The sequence below is a fragment of the Gossypium arboreum genome, chromosome 10 (genome assembly GCF_025698485.1).
Source record: "Gossypium arboreum isolate Shixiya-1 chromosome 10, ASM2569848v2, whole genome shotgun sequence".
Classification (NCBI taxonomy): Eukaryota; Viridiplantae; Streptophyta; class Magnoliopsida; order Malvales; family Malvaceae; genus Gossypium; species Gossypium arboreum.
The window spans coordinates 124,075,156-124,095,815 of record NC_069079.1 but is presented as its reverse complement, the minus strand read 5'-3'; the positions used below and the strand labels follow the sequence as shown (position 1 = coordinate 124,095,815).

Genomic DNA, 20,660 nt, shown 5'->3' with positions numbered 1-20,660 from the left:
CTAGTTGTTGCTATTGGTTCAAGAAGGATGTTTGAGTCTAGAGTTTCAAACTTCAGTAGGTGAGTCTCAGGTGAGTTTCTACCCTAAGTCTTATAAGTGAAATGTTTAAGTAAAAGTATATATATAAAAGATGATGATATTCATGATAATTGGTAGGTGTATGAGTGTAGTAAAGATGAGATTGTGCTGTAAAAATATGTATAAAGTTCTGTTGAAAAGAATAATGAGAATTGGTAAGCATGTAGGTAAAGTTTGTTATACAAAAAGTATGAATCGGTCAAGAATACGAACAAACCTAGGTAAATGAATGCTGAGCATTGTCCCTCTTTGATGCCTTTGGTAGGGCAGATATATTGCTAACCAAACTGGCATATCACAATATGAAAATAAGTGTAAAACCATGAGGTTGAGACTCATAACATCGTATGATATGAAAACACTCATGGTGTAGCCTCTAGTAAAATAAAGACCGGACTAGCAAATCACGATACATGAATGTGTGTAAGTCCATGTAGCTAGGACCCATGGCAAGATACATCAGTGTGAATGTTTATGGTGTAGCCTTCGATATTGTGTAGATCGAATTGGCAGATCACGATACATGAAATTTATGTGTAAGTCCATGAAGGAGAAACCCATGGCACCTTTTGTGAAAGTTTGTCAGGACAGTAAACACATGATTTTGTATGTGCCTTTAAGGCTTATTCTCTTTGGCCCTTGTGGTGTACTTTGATAAGTCTATTTGGTATAATGTGCTTATCCGCCCTTATGGTAAGTTCTAGATAAATTCTAATTGATCTGTGATAGGTATTGCTAAGATAAGGTCGTGATATGTTTGAATTTAATTTGGTTGAATTAGATTTGTAAAGTAATTGAATAAGTTATCAAGGAAGTTCTTGAAATGATATATGTATCTATATGTTCAAAAAGAGGTATTCACCATGGTAATCTATCACTTTGAATATGGTAATGTACAGGTTGTACATTTAGGTTTATTTTCTCCATATTGTACTCTAGTTTGTTCACTCATTTAGTGAAAAGCATATATCTCCTTTGCCCGTGTGTTTATCCTCTTTAGAGGAGTTTTCCATTTAAAATTTGTGTTTATTCTTCTTCACTTTTACTATCTTATTATTAATACGGGTCGATCCCTAACAGGCAATGAGTTGTTAAGAAAAATAAGACTTTTACTAGTAGGGATAAGGAAGGCTAGGGAGGGCTTCACTTAAGTACTGATGAGGCAATTGAGACTCATAGATCCAAGGCCTCACGTGTTGTGCAGGATCTTCCTCCCATTGCCGCTACTATTGTTCTCACGTCAATTTTCATTTCTACAATTTCTTCTTTTTTGTCTTCCTTTGTTTCCTTTCCTTGCAATTCTACCACCACTTCCTTAACCATGCCAGTGATGCTAGTAGTAGAAATGAGGCAATTTCCTACTATTATATCTATTGCATCATCTATTAAGGCTACTAAAGCATTTATAAAGTTTTGCTACTACTAGTTTGAGCTAATAGGATAAAAGGAAAAAGTTTGTTGGGTTTAACACCAAATGTTTGAACTCCAAATCGCACCTATTTTTGTTGGTGAGACAATATCCCATGGATCAACATCCTTTCAATCCAAATGAAGCTCTTTTAAGGCTAGCAAGGAACACTCGCACGGGTTCGAAGGATGGTGGATTCCCTTTACGCCCCAAGACCTCTCTTACTACTTCATTTAAGAACTACTTTAATCACCTTATGACTCTCAGTCAATCGAGTGCACCATCCGTAACTTCTAAGCCACTTCTTTATATCAACAAACTCAAACTAACACATTCACACATAGCTTACATAAATCTAAAGCCTTAACCTTTTCATTTCAACCAATGTTTCATTCACCAAGACGAAAAAAAGGAAAAAGAATATATATGAAGGAATAATTTGGTTTTATCAAATTGTTAAACTAACTTGCAAATATAAATTTCAAACTTAATTGATTAATATAGACATAGGTGAAATTCAAACCTAGGCACCAACATCTAGAGCCCTAACCTTGTCATTTTAACCATGGCTTCATTAGTAAAAAAAGAAAAAAATTTGAGTTTATTAAATCATCAAGCTACTATGTGAATATAAAATTTAACTTAATTTGATTCATAAAAACATAGGTGTAATTATAAATTTCATCCATTTACAAAAAAACCTGAAAATACTAAACCCTTTACTTTAATTTTTCAAAATTTGATCCTCTTACTTTATGATAATTGACAAGTTAATCCAAATTGATGTTAAACACATGAATTTAAGTTGTTGATTTTGCTAACTTGTTGTATATAATTTGTTAATTGTTGATTATGCTAATTCTTTACGTATATATTGTTGAATTGTTAATTTCTAGATAAACAATTTAATGGTAAGATTTAACAATGTTACCTCATTAGATTAACTTTTAAATTTTCATAAAAACAAAAATCATATTTTAACAAAAGTAAAAGAACTAACTCCTTAATTTTCATAAAATAAAAGATAAAATTCATAATTATAACATAAATATAATATCCAACTGATTTTAGATTAAAAAATGCATTTATAATTTGTTTTCCGATTCCTAAATTATGTTTTCATTTTCATGTTAGATATGAGAATAATTGGAAACCATAATTTTAAATGGCGGTGGCTGTTTGCATGATTGTTATGAATGTGTATGACAGCATGGTTGAAAAACTCGAATGCTTAAACATTAAAAATGGTTTCATTGTCTATGGATTAATAATATCATTATAATAATTAGAATAGTGACAATTAATGTACCAAAAATAGAAGAAAAGTGACACAAACAAGCCAAATAGTTGATATGGCATGGAGAACACGTAAATGAAACACATGGGGCTCTTAAATTTTAATCGATTGCTATTATTTTTTTCATTAAAGTTTCAACTAAATAGTTTGAAAAAAGTAATAATAGATTTTGTCTTCGCCTATTTAGATTAAGTTTAAAATTTAGAATTACCATTGTTGAAAGATTTTATCTAAATATTCCTCTCGACTTGAATAGAATTAAACTTAAATAGTAAAACAAATAAAAATATGAAAGTTATAAAAAAAAATTTCAAATGTCGTTATCGCATTAGGGATGAATTTAAAATTTTTTGAACATGGCTAAAATTTAATTATAATTTTTTCATAGATCAAAATATAAATTTATTATATATCTGTACAAGCCCAATTTTGGGCCCAAAACTCCTAAACTTACTAAACCCAAACCTACCCATGCCCACACACACAACAAAAGAAAAAGCTAAGGAAACCCTAGCCGTTCAGCACATGCTCCCCATCCCATCCACCGTCTTTGCTGCAGCACCGTCCCATCAAGTCCACCGCCACAAACACCTGCAATGCATTAACGAGACAAGACAGAAAGCAAGAAGCAAGTTGTAGAAAAAACGCCTATAAAAGGCTGAATCCATTACCATTTGTAACATTCAGCATTAGTGAAATAAGAACAACATTTTGGTTTTAAATACAGAACACAAAAACAGATCCAAAGATAAGCATAAAGTCGCAGCGAAAAACAGAGAAGGCAGTCCAAAGATTTCGAGCCGAAGGTTTATCCATCTTCTTTTTATTTTTCCTTATTTCGGACCCATTCATACATATCTTTCTCTATTTTATATTTTAAAAAAACAGCATACACGAATATATAAAAAAATAAAAAATATACCCTTTTTTGGATTTCTGGCCACCGTGCATGGTGGCCGGCGACGATGGCCGGCGTGGCAGATGGGGACGATCCGGTGACCGGACCAGAGGGGAAGGAGAGAGGGCCAAAGGATGCTCTCAGGTTTTTTGAAGAAAAGAGAAGGAAAATGAAGTTTTTTGCAAAAACTTGGCCTTTTATAATACTACCAAAACGACGCCGTTTCATTTAGCTGCAAAACACCCCAAAACGACGTCGTTTTGAGGCGACCCGACCCGATTCAACCCGCTCCACTCAGGATCTGCGCTTTTTTGTTTAAAAAGGGTTATTTATCCTTTTGATCCCTCCGCATTTTGAGTTGCTTTAATCTAGCCTTTTTGTCTTCTTAAATTCACCCCGTGTTTTTAATTGTGTTTCATTTTGGTCCATTGCAACCATTGCGCACATAGGGACCAGGGATATTTACCCGATTAGTCCCCATTATTTTCAGAGCATGATATTATGGTCCTTATCAGCCTATTTCCTTTTATTACTTGCAATTTATACGTTTTTAGTTCACTTTAATTTCAATTAAATCTTTTATTCATTTAGTTTCAGCCTTTTAATTAGTTGTATCATTATTATTATCATATTATTAGACAAATTAATTCTATATTATTATTATTACATCATATATTTTCTTTTCGTATCTACTCACATTATTATTATTATTATTATTATTATTATTATTATTATTATTATTATTATTATTATTATTATTATATCTTCTTTTTACTTATGTGGTATTGTTATTATTGTATTAACCAATTTAATATTATTATTGCCACTATTATTTTCCTTTTTATTTACTTCTGGTTATTATTATTAGACTAATCGATATATTATTACTACATTCCTATTTATATTTATTTTCCTATTCTAAAACTACTATTATTTATCTAATCTTTTTATCTATTCCTATTGTTGTTATATTTCCATTTATTATATTATTTTCATTATTTTTCTTTATATAATCGTATTTTATTTTTTCTCTCGTTATTATTTTATTTATTTATATACTTTTATATAGTTTTTAAACTTTAGTTTTTTATTATCAACATCATTTTTATTTTTATTACTATTATCATTTTTTAAATTATTGTTACTATTATATTATTTGTTATTTAATATATCATTATTATTATTATATTTTTACTACTACTACAACTATTATTATTATTATCTTATTTTATCATTTTGTAATTACTATTACTATTGTATTATGACTATTATATTTTCATCTATGTTTATTTTCCTATTACTCATCTATTTATATTTCTTATGTATTTATATTTTCATTATTATTATATTTTAGATATTATATCTATATTTATATTTAGGTATTAATATCATTATTTTACTATTGTTATATTTTTCATACTATTATTATTATCACTATTATTACTATTAGCACTATTTTTATTTGCTATTATTTAATATACTATTTATTATTACTATCATTGCCATTTTATATTGTTATTATTACTATTATATTATTGTATTATCCTTACCTATTACTCTTCAAATTATCTCATTTTATTTTTATTCCTCATTCATTGCATATCATTTATTTATTCATTTATTTATTTTACATCATTTCAAATTTAAAGATTTTATTCCTTGCATTATAACCATTAATATTATTATCATTACTATCATTCCTTAAATAGTTCTGCTTAATATTTATTCGTTTACTACTAGTTCTTTCTTAATTTCAAATTTTTTTTAGCTTATTTACTATTTCATTTACTTATTATTCGTTTGACGCATTTATTTTATCTTTGTTTTTATCGTTGTCGTTCACCTTTGTGCTCATGTTTATCTTGTTATGATTATCGATTTTTATTTATTATGCATTTTTTTCTCGTTCCATCACGAATTTAGGTTTTATCCAACCCAATAAAAATTCTTTCGTAAAAGTAAATATTCCGTTTTTGGTAATTCGAGACAATCGTGCCCCAACTTACTGGGTTTCGACTTCTCTCATTTAACCTAAATACGAAATACTCTTTTAAATCGCAATACGAGTTTTGAAAAATACTTATCCTCGGGGATACGAGGTGTCGTGCCCTAACTTATCGGGTATGACATTTTGTTAGCTCGAAATAAGATTTTCACAAGTAAAAGCAATATTCGGTGTTTGAAAATTCGAGGAAATGCGCCCTAACTTACTGGGTTTCGATTTTCCTCGTTTACCCTAACCAACAGAATATCCTTTTAAAAGGGGGTTAAAATATACGAATTTTTTTTTTTAAATAAAGGCAAGCTCATTCTCAAAGTTCGATATGTCGTGTCCTAACTTACTGGACATGATATTTATTACTTTGAGACGAGAAGGTCTTTAACATTTGAGCCTTTTTTACAAAGAGGGATCGTATTTTAAATTTTTTCAAGTTTTCAAATTTTCAACACTAAGACATTAATTAATCAACTAGGTACCAATTTTGGGCGTATCGAGGGTGCTAATCCTTCCTCGTGCGTAACCGACTCCCGAACTCGTTTCCTGATTTTTCGTAGACCAAAAATTATCGTTTTAGTAAATCTTGACTTTTATTAAAATGATTAATTTAAGGTGATCCGATCACACCTCATCAAAAAGATTGGTGGCGACTCCCCATTTTTCATTTTCGTTTCCAAAACCCAAGTCGATTTCCGTTTTTTCAAAAAAATGGTTACGACAATATCTATTTATAATTTCATCATTTTTGAAGAAATTAAACATAATTTTTTTGTTTTTAAGGAGTTAAATTATAATTTTACTATTAATTCATAATTTATTTATTTATATAAAAAGCTAATTGAAAATTTTTCATTTAATTCAAAGTGTTATTTTATTATAATATTAATTTATAAATATAAAAAATAAATTAAAAATTTTGCCTGCCGGCCTTTTAAGCTTCATAAATTTATTGCTCAACGATTAGTCTAAAAGTTGTATAAAACGAGTAAAGTTGGCTCAAGTTGAATAATCAATGGAAAGCTGGTTCCAAGTTCCAAGTTCCAAGTTCCAAGTTCACGTGGAAGCAAATTGGTGGCATATATATTCTCACTCTTTTTTAATGGGTTAAAAATCTGATATTAATTTTAATTTTATGCAATTGTATAGGTAAAATCATTTTATTTATTTAAGGAGAACAATATTTTTACTTTTGGAGAATACATAGACCGACCTAATAGCTAGCTTGATAGAACAACTGATCAGCAACTATAAAAAAAAAGTACGAAAGGTAGAAAACCAAACATGAATTTGTAAGCACCAGGGATATCTTTCAGATTTGCCTGTCAAATATCCACACAAATAATTGCAACTTGCTTAAAATTCCTTAAAGAAAAACATGAACTGCAATTTCCTTAATTGAACTGATCGTCAAGCCTGACAAAGTTCAAGCACTCATCATTGATCCAACTATACTTCTCAGTGAAGGGATTGACCAGGTTTTTTCTAGGGTACTCATCAATGCAATCTTCCCAAACCCTAGTATCTTCCAAACCATCCTTCATTACCTCCCACACACAGTTGTTGCACATGAACCCAGCTCCAAGGCTCACCATGAAAATCTTATCACCTTTCTTCAACCTCTTCTTAGCTTCCATGTAACTCAAAACATACCATAAACCACCTGCTGATGTGTTTCCAAATCTGTATAGTGCCATTCTAGTTGGCTCTAAGTCATATTCACTAAGTCCCAAACTCTTCCCAAGCCCATCAATCACTGCCCTTCCACCGGGATGGAGACAAAAATGGTCAACCCCAGACTTGAGATTTAAATTGAAATTTAAATTTTGGCCTTTGGTTGATTTTTTCCGGAGAGTTGATATTGCATATCGAAGCAGTTCCCAAACTGGTAATATTTTGGGCAATAGGAGCTTGAGATTCCCTGTAAAAGCTTTAGCAGCAGCTTTTGTTAAGTTTTTTGTAAGGAGGAAACCTTGGTAACCTTTTGGATCTTCAACCTGTATGCAACATCCGTATGCTTCGTTATCGTATCCGATATTGGTTCTTACGGCACACTTTAACTTCAACAAGCATCGATCCCTCAAGTTCCTTTTGTTTGTTAAGAGGATTGAACACCCACCGTTACGGAACAGGCAATTCGATAACATCATTGACTTCTCTTTGCCGCAGTACCAATGCCTAGCGATTGATTCGGTGCTCACAACGATGGCGAACTGGTTCTCGTATGTCTTGAACAACTGCTGCACCATATCGATTGCAACCATGCTTGCACTACATCCCATTCCCGAGAGACTGAAGGACTTAATGTTGTCCCTCATCTTGTACCTGTTTATAATCCGGGAAGTTAACGACGGTGCTGGTGAAAACAACGAGACATCGACGACGAGTATGTCGATGTCCGACGGGGAAACTCCTGTTTTCTCGAACAGAGTGTCTAGAGTGCTGAACATGATCTCGTCCATCTCGGCATGTGCATCGTTTTCCGAAGGAAACTCTTCTCTACCATCAATAACATTCCTTGGACCATAAGTTTCTTCACCAAGACCGGAACTAACAATGGTTTTTAAAAGAAACCTGTATTGGTCCAGACCAAGATTCTTGTTCCTCAACACAACTTTCACGCACGCATCAGTGTCGAGCTTCCTGTCATCGGCAGCCTTGAAACATTCATAACCCATCATATAGCATTGCTGATTTCTCTTCTGGAAAATCATGTTAACAAAGTGAGAAATGAAGCCACAAAGGAAAAGGAGACATATTTCCATTAAAAACTCCATTGAAAAGGCTTGAGAATGTGATGGAGATGGGATGTTTATGTATAAAATCCAGAAATGTGAAGAAATTGAGAGAAATATACTAGTTGGTATACTCTTGGTGGATTGGATATATGTCTTGGATATATGTCTATTTATATTAAAAAGAAAACGATATCCAAATCTGACCTGGCTGGGAAACCAGTTCAATTAAAACAAAAACACTTTGGTCCTATGTAATTTTTTTAATATAAATACTATTTCTATCCATAATCCTTTCCACCTTTAAATTAGAGGAAAAAAACACTTAAAATTCACTCAAAACTAAGTACTCTTAATTATTGTAAGAGCATTGATGTAATTGAATTAAAACTTAATCGGTAGTCTAATATGTATTTTAGAACCAAGGGGGAAAGGACAGGGAGCACAGGTTATGCCCCCCCCCCAAAAAAAAAGAATTTATGCTTTAGACATCCAAATTAGACCCCCAAATTCATAAAATCATAATATATGGTAAAATTATAGTGTGACCTCTAAAAAATGTTAAATTTTGATTTAGTTCTTTCAAAAAACGTAAAGATATAAACCAATACAAATGTGAAATCACATTTTAACTCTTATAAAAATGTATAACTTAACCTAAGACCCCCTCAAAAAAATTCTAACTTCACTCCTGCTTAAACATGACATTTGTGAATTAGTTAAATCAATATATATATGGCCAATAATGCCTTTGTGTTGTTGATTAGGGCAAATATCTTAGATTATTAAGCACTCATGTTCACGATATGTGGATCTCTAGTCCCAACATGTGTGTATGCCCATGGATGGATATTGCTCAATTCTTTCTTATTCTCCATCCATTATGCTTTATATTAATTATTCAATTATATGTTATGGTTACTCATATATTTATTTGTGTTTGTACTATAATTATGATCGTTAATGAAAATTGTTTTCCCCAAAAGATTAATTTTCATGAATCATAAAATGGACATAAAAGATATCTTAGTCATAATAAATACTAATAAAAATTGATTTTAGAAGTTGATTACACAAAAGAGACTCCCCCTCCACCAATTTTGTGGCTAAAGTTTTGTGATCTCCAAGCCAAGGTTACTACACAAATGTCATCAGGAACAATTACCCTTCTACCATCACAACACGATGATGATCACTCATCTCATCAATCTAATGTTTGAGTTACTGACGCGACTCTAGATTGCAATCTGGTTGATAATTTTCATGATTTTACCCTTCAATCTTCATGATCACATGTAACGCCCCAATTTTCGGGAATCCTGTGAATGTTGGCATAGGTTTAATTATGTTAGTGGGCCTCTAGAAAGCCCAAGCTTAAGATAGAACTCGGCAATTTTAGTTAATTTTTGTTCCATAAGAAAAAGGGGGTGAAATTATGAAATAGTACCTATGTGAAAATGTTTGAAAATGCTATAGGCTAAATTGAAGTAGCCAAATAAATAGGAGTGCAAAATAGGAGGATTTGCATGACAAACCTCCCATTTTACATGTAGTGGCTAGTCATCATGTTGTTGTAGACAAAATGTACACTTGATATCCATAATTTATGGTACAAATTGATACAAATTGATAATAGGTTAGGTAAATGTTCCATGATAATAGGTTAGGTAAATGTTCCATGATAATGGGTTAGGTAAATGTTTCATGATAATGGGTTAGGTAAATGTTTCATGATAAGAATATCATGTCTTTTGTATTAAAGAATTAAATGGATGAAATATGAAGTTTTATTAAAAGAAAAAGAGGTGAAAAGAACAAAGTTTTGTCCATCTTTGTTCATCATAGTTGAAAGTTAGAGAAGAGAAAGGAGAGGAGAAAGCTCTTGAGTATTCGGTCATTAAGAGGAGGAAAATTGAAGGTAAGTTCTTGGTACCTTGCTTCTATTTTGAGGTTCATGAGTTCTTCTTGATTCTACCTTAACTCTTGAAGTATATTTTGATTTTTAGTTGTGTTGTGAGCATTTAGTCATGAATTAAAATGAAGGAAATGGTTGTTGTTTCATGTTCTTTTGATGAAAAATGGAAGATAGGTGAAGTTGAGCCAAACAAATGAGCATGCATGTGCCTTAGATGCTAAAGGGAAAAATCAGCTAACATGTTGTGCTTTAAAATGATGAAATGGAGATTATACTTAAGTAAAATCATAGATATGTGATGATTGATTAGTGATATACATGTTTAAATAACATGCATGCAAGGTATGTGTGAAAGAGTGATTTGGTAATAAATCTGCTTGGGACAGCAGCAGTAACGTGACTTTGGAAAATCACCATAAATTGTGGGAGAAGAATTAGAAGCTGAATAAATTATGTAATTAAAGCTTATTGAGTCTAGTTTCAAATTAAATAAACAAGAACATATTTTGAATTCTGTACAATGAGAAATTTGATTCGTAATGAAGGGTGGTCAGATTAGTCAAACAGTGAAACATGGGAAACTTTAAGAAAAATCTGGTATTGATTGGCCATACCAAAAATTCTGAAAATTTTATGAATAAAAGATATATGAGTCTATTTTCAGGGAAAATTAACGGCACTTGATTTGGAGTTTCGTAGCTCCAGTTATAAATAATTTAGTGACTGTTGCTCAGGAAGACAGCTTGCAGTGAAATTATGATTATGTGGTAAACATTGACAAAAATTTGTTAATGAGTTGCTTATTGATTTCTTATAAGCTTACTATGATCTGTAGGTGTGGTTGGCGAATATTGTAAGGGGTTAATCGTAATTTGTATTTGAATAGTTAGATTAACGTGTTAGTAATCCAATTGTAGGCGGTTCGTGTGTGGATCTCGTCGGCATATCGTCGCAAAATGTGTGTAACTAACACCCTCTTTCTTAATGCGGATCGGCAAAAGTCGAAAAGCGAAATGCGAAAACCGGTATTTTGTAAATTTGCGAAAAGCGAATGCTCGTGACGTAAATCGATTAATGTTTTGGTAAGCTGCAAAATTTGGACTGCAAAGTGCATGATTTACGTGCCCTCGATATTTTTGGGCTTAATGGGCCAAAATTGGAATGATAGGCCAACGGGCCCAATTCGTAAGAACCCTCGATGCGTAATTACGTTAGTACGTGAAAGGTAGGAATATGCATGAAAAACCCTAAAATAGATAAATTACTGAAATACCTTTAAAAGTGAAAAATTTACAGTTTTACCCCTAGGAGATAAATTACCGAAATACCCTTAGGGTTAAATTGACCTAAATGCATGTTTAAGCTGTTGTTATTTCTTGCATACCATGTTGTTATTATCGATGCATGGAATTGGGATATTGACGGAGGAAGTCTGAAAGTGGCTTGTCCACATCTTTGGAGGCTTCGCCTCAATTCTATGATAAGCGAGCTGAAAAAGGCTGCAATCGTGGAGTGTTAAATTTGGGTGGGTTGAGCTATTCCCACATGGAGTGTATGGATGGTACGGTGGAGTGTAGTGGTTGGTGGGTTGAGTAGTCTCCCAAATGGGCTTGCATATGTTTATTGATGTTGCATGTATTTTGAAATGGGCCTATGGGCCATCTTGTTATTATCTGAATAAGGGCTAATGCCCGTTTATTATGTCTGAAAAGGGCTCGCCCGATATCACTTTATTACTGAATGGGCTTAGGCCCAATGGGCTTGAGTGACTTGGACTTTGAATGGGTTTTCCTTACACTGAATTTCCCCAAACTCACCCTTTTATTTTCATCCATGCAGAAATCCCCAACCATAGTGGGCTTGAGTCGTGAGGGAATTGGAGTGGCCACCCGTTCGAAAGTTTGATTTTCTTACGTGAACTGGACATCCTTTTAATCACGTTTGAGGTTTTGGGCTTTTAAATGTAATAAGGCCGCTTATTTATTTTTGATGGTTTTTAATATGTATTACTAAGATATGTAATACTTATTTTAACTATTGAAATTGGATAGCTTTAGGCGCGTTTTCAAAAACAACAGTTGATTTCAAAATAACACGACAACAAGCAAAGCTTCCGCAATGAAAGTATTTTCCAAAATTAATCACTTTTCCTAAAATGACTTAATCGAATCGATTTCTAGAAATATCCATGACGTTAAGGTGTGGCAATGGCGGTATGCATGTCTAGGATTGGATCCGAAGGAGCTTGGTACTTAGCGATCCGATGGACTCACCACCTCTTTCCGGTTTCCTACTTGGTGCATGACTTCCATTCACTTTAACCCTTAATGAATTAATCTTTTGAACATCAAGTACGATTTTCTGGACTTAGAATGGAAAACTTTTTTTTAACCTTTTTGATGTGGCATGCCGGATCCGACCATAACTTCTGGGCCGGGTTTGGGGTGCTACATCACATGTATGATTTTATCTTAATTTCAACTAAAAGTTTCATTTTTATTTTAGCTTTATGTTTTAGTATTTGAACCTTAGTACTTGATTTTAATTTTTGTAAGGTGGACTTTATGTATTTGTGCTCATTTCATTATTTTATTTGCATTATGACTTTTGGGGACTTTTGATAGTTATATTCTGAATATTTTCTGTGACATTTTCTTTTCTTTTCATTCCCTTTTATTCAAAAAATAAGTGTCGCAGAAAGTAACAGTTTTCATGACACTTTTGTAACTATAGTTACCTTTGATAAAAAAAAACGAAAGTTTTTGTTTGAAAATTTTGGTGACATTTTTAAATGTCACAAGTAGACAAAAATATGTTAGTTTCTCTCCATTTTTTGTGGCGCTTAGGGACGTAACGAAAAGTCACAAAATGGAAACTTTTTATGATGTTTCACCCTAATTTTCCATGGCGATTTACTATATGTACAAACCTATTGTAGCACCCCAAACCCGGCCCAGAAGTTATCGCCGAATCCGGCATGCCACATCAAAAACGTAAAAAAAAATTCCATTCTAAGTCCAGAAAATCGTACTTGATGTTCAAAAGATTAATTCATTAAGGGTTAAGGTGAATGGAAGTTGTGCACCAGGTAGGAAGCTGGAAAAAGAGGAGGTGAGTCCATCGGACTACTTAAGTACCATGCTCTCTTCGGATCCAATCCTAGACATGCACACCGCCATTGCCACACCTTAACGTCATGTATGTTTTCAGGCAACCAATTTGATTAAGCCCATTTTAGGAAAAAAGATTAATTTTGGAAAACATCTTCATTGTGGAAGCTTTGCTGATTTTCGTGTTGTTTTGAAATCAGTTACTGTTTTTGAAAACGCGCCCTAAAGCTATCCAATTTCAACAGTTAAATTTAAATGTTACCTATCTTAATAAAACATATAAAAACCATCAAAAAATAAATAAGCGGCCTTATTACATTTAAAAGCTCAAAACCTCAAACATAATTAAAAGGATGTCCAGTTCACGGAAGAAAATCAAACTTTGAGCGGGTGGCCACTCAATTCCCTCACACTCCAAGCCTACTATGGTTGGGGATTTCTGCGTGGATGAAAATAAAAGGGGTGAGTTTGGGGAAACTCGGTGTGTAAGGAAAACCCATTCAAAGCCCAAGTCAGCTCAAGCCTATTGGGCCTAAGCCCATTCAGTAATAAGTGGTCTGGACCGAGCCCTTTTCAGATTACAATAACCGGGCCTTAGCCCTTATTCAGATAATAAGTATGGCCCATAGGCCCATTTCAAAATACATGCAACATCAATAACATATGCAAGCCCATTTGGGAGACTACTCAACCCACCAACCACTACACTCCACCCGTACCACCATACACTCCATGTGGGATAGCTCAACCCACCCAATTTAACACTCCACAGATTAAACATTCTCGCTTTCGATTATTAACGATAAATTGAGGCAAAGCCTCCAAGATGTGGACAAGTCACTTTCAAGACTTCCTCGTCAATATCCCATCCATGCATCGATAATAACAACATGGCATGCATAAATAACAACAAATCAAACATTCATTTAAGTCAATTTAACCCTAGGGGTATTTGGTAATTTATCTTCTAGGGGTAAAGCGTAAATTTTCACTTTTAAAGGTATTTCAGTAATTTATCTATTTTAAGGTTTTATGCATATTCCTACCTTTCACGTACTACGAATCACGTCGAGGGTTCTTACGAATTGGGCTGATTATTCATCATTCTAATTTTGGCCCATTAGGCCCAAAAATATCGAGGGCACGTAAATCATGCACTTTGCGGTCCAAACATTGTAACTTACCAAAACATTAATCGATTTACCTCACGAGCATTCGCTTTTCGCAAATCTACAAAATACGGTTTTCGGCATTTCGCTTTTCGACTTTTGCCGATCTAGACTAAGAAAAGGGTGTTAGTTACACACATTGTTTATGACGATATCTTGTGAGATCCACACATGGACCGCCTACAATTGGATTACTAACACGTTAATCTAACTATTCAAACACAAACTACGTATTAACCCCATACCATATTCGGCCAACCACACCTACAGATCATAGTAAGCTTATAAGAAAACAATAAGCAACTCATTAACAAATTTTTGTCAATGTTTACCACATAATCATAATTTCACTGCAAGCTGTCTTCCTGAGCAACAGTCACTAAATTATTTATAACTGGAGCTACGAAACTCCAAATCAAGTGTCGTTAATTTTCCCTGAAAATAGACTCATATATCTTCTATCCATAAAATTTTCAGAATTTTTGGTATGGCCAATCAATACCAGATTTTTCTTAAAGTTTCCCATGTTTCACAGTTTGACTAATCTGACCACTCTTCATTACGAATCAAATTTCTCATTTTACAGAATTCGAAATATGTTCTCGTTTATTCTATTTAAAACTAGACTCAATAAGCTTTAATTACATAATTTATTCAGCTTCTAATTCTTCTCCCACAATTTATGGTGATTTTCCAAAGTCACGTTACTGCTGCTGTCCCAAGCAGATTTATTACCAAATCACTCTTTCACACCTAACTTGCATGCTTGTTATTTAAACATGTATATCACCAATCAATCATCACATATCTATGATTTTACTTAAGTATAATCTCCATTTCATCATTTTAAAGCACAACATGTTAGCTGATTTTTCCCTTTAACATCTAAGGCACATGCATGCTCATTTGTTTGGCTCAACTTCACCTATCTTCTATTTTTCATCAAAAGAACATGAAACAACAACCATTTCCTTCATTTTAATTCATGACTAAATGCTCACAACACAACTAAAAATCAAAATATACTTCAAGAGTTAAGGTAAAATCAAGAAGAACTCATGAACCTCAAAATAGAAGCAAGGTACCAAGAACTTACCTTCAATTTTCCTCCTCCTAATGACCGAATACTCAAGAGCTTTCTCCTCTCCTTTCTCTTCTCTAACTTTCAGCTATGATGAACAAAGATGGACAAAGCTTTGTTCTTTTCACCCCTTTTTCTTTTAATAAAACTTCATATTTCATCCATTTAATTCTTTAATACAAAAGATATAAAATTCTTATCATAAAACATTTACCTAACCCATTATCATGAAACATTTACCTAACCCATTATCATGGAATATTTACCTAACCTATTATCAATTTGTATCAATTTGTACCATAAATTATGGATATCAAGTGTACATTTTGTCTACAACAACATGATGGCTGGCCACTTCACGTAAAATGGGAGGTTTGTCATGCAAATCCTCCTATTTTGCACTCCTATTTATTTGGTCACTTCAATTTAGCCTATAGCATTTTCAAACATTTTCACATAGGTCCTATTTCATAATTTCACCCCCTTTTTCTTATAGAACAAAAATTAACTAAAATTGCCGGGTTTTATCTTAAGCTTGGGCTTTCTAGAGGCCCACTAACATAATTAAACCTATGCCAACATTCACAGGATTCCCGAAAATTGGGGCGTTACACCTATTGTTACATTTTCATTAGTCAACATGGCATTTTGAAATGTAAGGAAATATGTAGTTTTTCATTACGTTTTGTGACTTTTCGTGACGTTTACAATTGTCACGAAAGAAGAAGTGTTGTGAAAACATCACAAATACATTCTTTACAGTAAATGCGTGACATTTTTTGCGTTTTACCAAAAACGTCATGAAAATTCAAATTCTTTTTAGTGACATCTTGGTGTTGTTTCATGACATTTTTAAAATGTCATGAAAAGTCTATTTTGGTGTAGTGTGATGAGATATGATTCATATAATTTCTTAGTTGTAACCATATCACTTAGCGAAATACTTATTTAATACTTATATTTAAATACTTTAGTGAGTTGATGTCACTCTTAATCAATCACTAAATCAATTATGAAATTATAGAAATACCTCTTATTTTCAATTTTAATTAATATTCTTATGATGACGTTTTGTTTTTCCAAGCTTCAAATCATCTTTAAAGAAAAAAATTTAAAATATTTTCTTCCACTAACATCATGGATGTGACAAAATGTAATTTTTTGTTAAGTATTATATTTAATATTTAAATTTTGTTTTAATTTTCAGATGAAGTTTTGTCTAAAATGATAAAATTGAAATTTTGATGTTTTAGATTTGAGTTCTATTATGTATGAAGTTTGTATTTGTAATGACCCGGTTTTCAGTGGTATCAGAAAAGGCAATTTCAAAATCTCATTTCTATAAACTGAATTCGTAAATATTAAATAGGGATATTTATAGAGTTAGTGTATTACTGAATTAAAATTTGGTTAAGTAATCTAGCCAAATTTGTGAGAAATTAAGGTTCAATGACTAAATTGTAAAAGTTTAATCACTATAATTTTAATTAGTTTAAGACTTGGGGACTTAAATAGCAATTAACCAAAGGACTAAAATAGAAAATATACTATTTTAAATATATGTTAGTGGGAGATGATGGATGATGCCATTTACTTAACTTAATTAATGATTAAGCTTAAATAATTAAGGCTCAACTTAATTAAACTAGTTTAATTAAAGTAAAACATAATATAAATAGAAATTGGTGGAAGGAGAGATGAAATATTCATTTTCTCCAACCGGCCAAAGAAGAAAAATAAAAGAGAAACCGTCATTTTTGTGCCCTAAAGATTTCAGCTATAAAACTATAAGTGCAATCAAGGTCTTTTCTTGTAATTTTTATAGATTTGAGATTATGAGAGCTTAAATTAGCCAAACCGTACACTAAACAATAGACTCAGTAGTACATTTATAGTTGGCAAGCCATAGGATTGGATTGTGTACGAGTTTATGCACTTACGTGGTAGGATGCACTTCATGTGCTAATATACGCTTTGTGCACCAGTATGCACTTTATGTGCTAGATTCCTTTATTTCAACTTATATGATAATGCACTTTGATGCCAGTCTAGTGTGTTTCGTCCCATTCTGAGTCAGGCTAATAAGGGTTATAAACTATAAATATGATTATAATGCTGAAAATGGAATTAGTAATGTTATGAAATTAATGGTATAATCGAATATGGTTTGTATTTTGAAAAAAGTTTGTGTTCCAACTTGTAAGTTCATCGAAACGAGGCATGGGGGTCAAAACAAATATGGATGAGTCGGTAGACTCCAAAATTGAATTGAATGGCATGATTATATAAATATTTGTGTTTAAATCTTAATTGTATTATATGATATGATCATTAGAGATCAAGTTGGAAATTGAACATATATGAATAATGTTAAATAGGTTGGTTAAAGTACCCTTTCAATTGTAAATGGCATTTATCTAAGGTTTAAGTAGGTTTTGTATCGAAAATGGTCAAACTTGAAACTTAGCTGCTGTAGGAGCCCAAATTAGCCCAACAACCCATTACAAACCAACCCAAACCCAACATTAATTAAACAAGCCCAAACCCAATCTAAACCTAAACCCTAGCCCAAAAGAAAAAACACAAAGCTAGTCAGAACAAAAAAATCTAGCCACCTTCCCACTTGCACCGGCCACCAACTCTGCCACCGTTGCCTACACGCCATCGCCAACCTCCATGCTTCTCTGACACCACCTGCCTCTACCAGCCCTACTCTTGTTCCATCACCTGCAAAAAGAAGGACGAACACGTAATAAACAGTAGCCAAAGCAATGTAAAATCGACTATAAAGCCACTAAAAATCAATGTAAAGAGAGGAGGTTTTTTGGGAATAAAAAGAAAACATTGTATTGCAATAATAAAAAAACAACAAGATTTTTAACAAAAAAGAGAGCAGAGATCGAAGGAAAAATAAAAAAGGCAGTCAAATACAAAGAAAATACAAAAACAGAGACGATCAATCGAAAAAGAGAAATAAATTTTCTAAAGGTGACTCTTTTATTTTCGGTTTTTAAAGCATTATTTATTTTGTTTCTTCTTTTTTTATATATATTAAAATAAAAGGAAGAAGAAAAGAAACTTACCTAAATCGCCTTACGGTTACGTCGCCGGAGTCTCCTTCTCCATCGCCGGGACTGAGCCAAAAGGGAACAAAGGAAGAACTTCCTCTTCCAATCGTGGGTTAAGATTATCTGGCTTCCAAATGAAGGATAGAAGAATGGGGGTTGGGGATTTGTTTTGATTTTTTGTAGAAAATGGATGGCCATTCAAAATGATTTTTTTTTTTGTTTTAATAGCTAATAAAACGGGGTCACAAACCCTAGGCCAAGCATGTTTCTGCTTTTGAGATAAATTGCGCAAAGAGTCCCTCCTCCTTTCTAGTCCTTTCAAATCAACTCATTGTTACTTTTAAATTTCGCCTAAAATATTACTTTAATTACATTTTAGTACTTATTAGAATGGCACCGTTTTAATGATGGGGGAATATTGCCAATTCGGTCCTCCACTTTTGCACGTATTTCATTTTGGTCCCTTTTTTGTTTATTCATCTATTTTCTTATGTTTTAGACTCTGAGTTTTATTTTAATCCCAATCTAATCCTTTATTTAATTTAAAGCTTATTTTATATGTATGTTTGTTTTGTCTAGTTTATTTATTTATTTATCTTCCTTTAATTTTTAAATGGTTATTATTTTCACTTTATTTGCATTCTGTATTTTATGCCTTTAATTTTATTTTTTATTTTTATTTTCTTTGTTTTTTCCATCGGTTATTATAGTTATTATTATCATATTATTTCTTCATCTATTTGTTATATTATATCCCTCACATATATATTAAGGATTTTAATACTTACTTTCTAAATATTTGTTGTTTTAATATCTTCAATTAAATATTTGTTATTTTATCACTTTTAAGCTACTAGTATTTATTTATTTGTCTATCCATCTATTATTCATTTCTTTATATATATTTCCCGTATTTCCTTTCATTATTTTTCTTTTACTTTACTATTATTATTATCATATTATTAAATTAATTAGCTTTGCATTATTATTACTATTACTATTATATTTCTTTTATATTTATTTATCTATTCTTTTTCCTTACATACATTTATTTTACTTTGTTTTGCCATTTATTTATATCCCTTTATAATTTTAAAACTTGGATTTTATTATTATGTTATTATTTCTCTCAACCTTCACATATTATTATTTTTATTATTATTATTTTTACTATTATTATTTTATACCTATTTTTACCCTATTATATTTATTATTAATATTAGTATATATTTTATTATACGTGTATATATATGCTATTTATGTATAGTATTGTTTCTAATTATTTTATTTTAATATTTTTATATATTATATTTACTTTTTGGATTTCAATATTATTACTCTTATTATTATTATTATTATTATTATTATTATTATTATTATTATTATTAGTATATATATATTTTTATTATATATGTATATATATGTATTCATATAGTAGTATTTTTAACTATCTTATTTTAATATTATTATATTATACACTTTCCTTTTCAGGATTATTTATCTATTACTCTATTACTAATTGACTTAATTTATTGATTATTATTGTTATTATTATTGTCGTATTTAGTATTACTTTTACTTTCATTATAATTATTACTATTACTGATCTTAGTATTATTACTATTGTTTTTTATTTTATATTATATTATATTATATTTTTTCTATTATTAGTATTAGTTTTAATTTCAATTAATATTTTAACGTGCATATATATTTATATATATATACTTTTATGTAACATTATTAATAATTATTTTTAAATATTATTATTATTATTTTAATACATGCATATATTATGTGTATATTCTTTTAATAGATATTATTTATATATTTGTTTATATTATTTTTAACTTTATATTATGTATATACTTTTAATATTATCTTTTCTATATGTAGTATGTACAT

General features: G+C 31.4%; 1 protein-coding gene and 1 long non-coding RNA gene across 2 annotated transcripts; both read right to left on the bottom strand.

The window, feature by feature from the left end:
* Positions 1–6,818: 6,818 nt before the first annotated feature.
* LOC108488188 (3-ketoacyl-CoA synthase 19-like) lies at positions 6,819–8,586 on the bottom strand. The gene has a single exon (XM_053019812.1). The coding sequence runs from the start codon at positions 8,452–8,454 to the stop codon at positions 7,072–7,074; it is 1,383 nt and encodes a 460-aa protein (XP_052875772.1). The 5' UTR covers positions 8,455–8,586; the 3' UTR covers positions 6,819–7,071.
* Positions 8,587–18,099: 9,513 nt separating this feature from the next.
* On the bottom strand, positions 18,100–18,960 carry LOC128282469 (uncharacterized). The gene is made up of 2 exons (XR_008272748.1): positions 18,771–18,960; positions 18,100–18,414 (listed from the first exon to the last, which is right to left on the bottom strand). It is a non-coding gene; the product is annotated as an uncharacterized LOC128282469 (long non-coding RNA).
* Positions 18,961–20,660: the final 1,700 nt, after the last annotated feature.

Bases quoted from the DNA above. Each gene is read 5' to 3' on its own strand.
- LOC108488188 (XM_053019812.1), bottom strand. From the start codon at position 8,454: ATGGAGTTTTTAATGGAAATATGTCTCCTTTTCCTTTGTGGCTTCATT.